A 3713-nucleotide genomic window follows, 5' to 3' on the forward strand; every position below is an offset into this window, starting at 1 on the left:
GGGGTCCGGGGCCGCTCCTCGCCTGCCCCTCGCCCCGCCCAGCTCTGAGCCTCCCTGGGACGGGGTCCGGGGCCGCTCTCCTCGCCTGCCCCTCGCCCCGCCCAGCTCTGAGCCTCCCGGCGGTCTCCCTGCAGGTGGAGCTGGAGCGAGGCAAGACGCTGCACATCAAAGCCTTGGCCATAAGTGACCTCAACCGGGCGGGCCAGAGGCAGGTCTTCTTCGAGCTCAACGGACAGCTGCGGTCCATCCTGGTCAAGGACACCCAGGCCATGAAGGTACAGCTGCCCCGGGCCAGCCAGGTGGTGGGGACGGGCAGGGCTGAGGCCTCACGTGCTGTCCGCCCTGCCTGCAGGAGATGCACTTCCACCCCAAGGCCCTGAAGGACGTCAAGGGCCAGATTGGGGCACCCATGCCCGGGAAGGTGATAGACATCAAGGTGGCAGCAGGGGCCAAGGTGACCAAGGGCCAACCCCTGTGTGTGCTCAGCGCCATGAAGATGGAGACTGTAGTGACCTCGCCCGTGGAGGGCACTGTCCGCAAGGTCCACGTGACTAAGGACATGACGCTGGAGGGTGATGACCTCATCCTGGAGATCGAGTGACCACGCTGAGACTGGCAGCCTGACCATCCCCGCCCCTGCCTTCAGGACACTGTGCTGCCAGGGCAGGCCCAGGCCGGCCAGTGCCCGAGGCCAGGAAGGCCTGGCCCTGCAGCTCCTGTCCGCGGCTCTTCACGGCAGGACAGACTGCCTGTGGCGGTCCATTCCCACCTCCCACCATCTGTCCTTTCCCTGCGGTCGACAGTCGCTCACGTATTCATCTCCTGCCAAATAAGGGTCCCCTCCTTGCTGGAGACTGTAGGTGGGCGTGCAGGTGGGCCTGGGGCCCGTGGGAGCAGACCTAGGGGTGCTACCTCCTGCAGGGGAGACCTGAGGCCCAGGTTGAAGAACTTTGCTCAATAAAACTGGCTTCCCCGCCCTCCACTCTGGGTCTTAGTGCCACTGAGCACAGGCAGCAGGGCTGCCCCAGACGCGAGTGGGGGGCCGTCCCCTCCTCCTAGGAAGGCGCCGAGGACACCAGTGACGACTGTCAGCCGCTCAGTCATGTCTGCCTCTGACCCCACAGACCGTAGCCCACCAGCCTCCTCTGTCCATGGGATTCTCCAGGCAAGAATACTGGAGTGGGTTGCCATTACCTTCTCCAGGGGATCTTTCCCACCCAGGGATCAAACCCTGGCCTTGAATCAGGTCTCCTGCACTGCAGGTGGATTCTTAAGTGCCTGTTGTATACACACCCCAAATGGGGTGTTAGCTAGTTACTAAGAGCCTGGGCTGGGCAAGGGGTTGTTCTACATACTTAACACCTATTAACTCAAGGAGTCAACTTTTGCCCATTTTATAGACGCAGAAATGGAATCACAGGCAGGTTAAATAACTTGTCCAGGACCCATAGCTGGTAAGAGGCAGCGTTCAAGCCCAGGCTGTTGGTAGACTTGCTTCTCAACTACACACTGCTTTATTCCCCTGGGAAGCAGGGACTAACTTCCCATCCGATTCAGAATTAGATGCAGATGCGCCTTCTGGAGACAGACAAGACCCTTGGGTGTGGGAAGCTCAGGAGCACTGGATTGAGCCCTAGGATCTAGCCCTGTCCACACCCCCCACAACCAGGCCTCAGGAGACCCCTGAGCCCATCCCACAGTGCCCTCACCTGGGGGGGGGGGACAGCAGCCCCGCCTGCCTGGGTCACTAATGTGCCCCCTACAGGGAGGTCAGGAAGCGAGTCGTGGTGGGGTGGGGCCCGGGCAGTTCCTGAGCAGACGTGGAAGGACGTGGAGGGACAGCCCCAGCCTGACCTCAGGGCCCGGCCCCTGCCAGCACCTGCCAAGAGTGCTGAGGGCTGCTCCGAGGCTCCGGGCTGGGCCTGAACTGCCTCTTCTGGACTCTCAGATCCCAAACATGCCCTCTGAAACCCGCCTGTGCACAATTCCTTGGCTTCCTTGACAATGGTTACACAGGCTTGGGGAGAGAAAAATTCACCAGCGAGGTCAGTACACGCCTGTCACAAGGCCCGTTCAGCGCCAGTATAGTCATAGCCAACCTGGGGGCACCCTGGGGAGTGACGTACATCCGAATCCTTTTCTTCAACTGCCAGCCTCAGGGAAGGGGACTCACGACAACCTCAAGTCTAGAATGGGACCTAAAGAGATAATACTCTATCACGAATGTTTTTAGAAAGTGTGTGTGGCGGGGAGAGGTGTCCTAGAGGCAGAGGAATGAGAACATAAGGACCATTCTAAAAACAAGAGGAAGAGCAAATAAAATACTGCCAGGTTCTAGAAAGAGCCCTGAGTTACAGCGTTGCTGGGCAGGGCTGCGCATGCTCTCTGGGCCTTTGCTCTGGGTTCCTCCAGGGGCCAAAGGAGCACAGCGCGTGGCAGAGTGAGGTGGAGAGCGCCAGAAGGGCCACCCCTCCCCGCTGCCTGGGCGGACTCCTCTTCGGGTTAGACTTGCTTCCTCTGTGGCGTGAGGCTGGCAGATGCCGGGAGGTCCTGGTGGAAGGCCCGCAGTGGACGATCCACCCTCTGAGGCTGGAGGCTCCATCGCTGGGGGCAGGGCACGGGCCCAACTCTGACCCGGGTAGAAGGCAGTGGCCCAGATGAGCTGAGCCTGCACGTGCCACCTAGTCCCGCATGGTAAGGACCTGGGGCCTGGCTCAGGAAGCACACTACAGACTGAGGGCAGCCAGAGGCCCCCATCCTGTCCAGGGCTCCAGGGACCCAGGCACAGGCGGACCTGCCTAGAGGTTAGTGTTCAGGGCAGGCTGGGGGCACGGGGCATATTCCCAAGACTCCACACAGACTAATCCCCAAAGGTCCAAGGCCATGTTACCCAAGTTAAATCTCTTTAATATCCCAATATAAAGTCCTGATGCAAAAAGACAATGAGAAAACCCTGGGAAGTTGGGGGGTTTCTGTAAATTCCACCCCCGAGCAGCTTTTCAGAGGCAGGGGGGACAGAGCAGCTCAGGGAAGCAGCAGTCCCAGGTGAGGCAGGAGTGCTCGGCTCCAGGGCCCAGCCCCGTGGCCCCTCACTCCCGGCTGCTCCTCGACCCTTTCAGGAGGGGCCACATCCTGGGATGTCTGCTCCTTTCTCTTGGTCCCTGGGATTCAACTAGCTCTGGCTTCAATCCCCTACAAAAATTCCTGAGTTCTCGGGGCCTCCCGCCAGCTCCTCCCCTGAAGTACCCCTTGACCGGGAGGGGCTGGGAAGCCTGTGAGAGTTCATAGGAGTGTGTACGGAGCGTGGGTCAGGAGCACAGGGGAGCCTCTGAGTCCCCTGCCCGCTCCAAAAGCACACAAAGGGGAAGGCTGCCGTAGAGCTTAGGGTCCGTGAGGGGCTGGAGCAGAAGCAGGAAGAGTCCCACACCCAGGGCATAGCCTGCCAGCAGGGGCCGCCTCTGCGGATGCTCCAGGGCTGCACACACGGCAGGAAAGCCCATGTAATTGCAGAAGGAGTGGCAGAGAACCGGCCCAATCAGGTGTCCTGGGAAGGGGAGACAGAGAAGCTCATGGAGCAGCCCCACTACCTCCCCAGGCCCTTCCAGGGCTAAGACCCTCATCCCCCGAAACAGATCAACAGCCACCCATCCACCCTCACACACGGCCTCTGCTTCCACCTCTCAAACCGCACCAGGCAGAGGACCCTGGCTCAG

General features: G+C 60.7%; 2 protein-coding genes across 4 annotated transcripts in view; one reads left to right on the forward strand and one right to left on the reverse strand.

Moving 5' to 3' along the window:
- PC (pyruvate carboxylase) overlaps positions 1-982 on the forward strand; it is a 103754-nt gene extending 102772 nt beyond the window's left edge. The window contains exons 21-22 of the mRNA XM_010837720.1: positions 135-275; positions 353-982. Coding sequence (XP_010836022.1) covers positions 135-275; positions 353-601 — 390 coding nt within the window. The 3' untranslated portion in view covers positions 602-982. The remainder of the gene's footprint in view (positions 1-134; positions 276-352) is intronic.
- Positions 983-2869: 1887 nt separating this feature from the next.
- RCE1 (Ras converting CAAX endopeptidase 1) overlaps positions 2870-3713 on the reverse strand; it is a 3170-nt gene continuing 2326 nt past the window's right edge. For all 3 annotated transcript variants that reach the window (XM_010837724.1, XM_010837721.1, XM_010837722.1), the window contains exon 7: positions 2870-3544. In XM_010837724.1, the coding sequence (XP_010836026.1) occupies positions 3309-3544 (236 nt within the window). In that variant the 3' untranslated portion in view covers positions 2870-3308. The remainder of the gene's footprint in view (positions 3545-3713) is intronic.

This window comes from Bison bison, unplaced genomic scaffold (assembly GCF_000754665.1).
Source record: "Bison bison bison isolate TAMUID 2011002044 unplaced genomic scaffold, Bison_UMD1.0 scf7180017864080, whole genome shotgun sequence".
Taxonomy (NCBI): domain Eukaryota; kingdom Metazoa; phylum Chordata; class Mammalia; order Artiodactyla; family Bovidae; genus Bison; species Bison bison.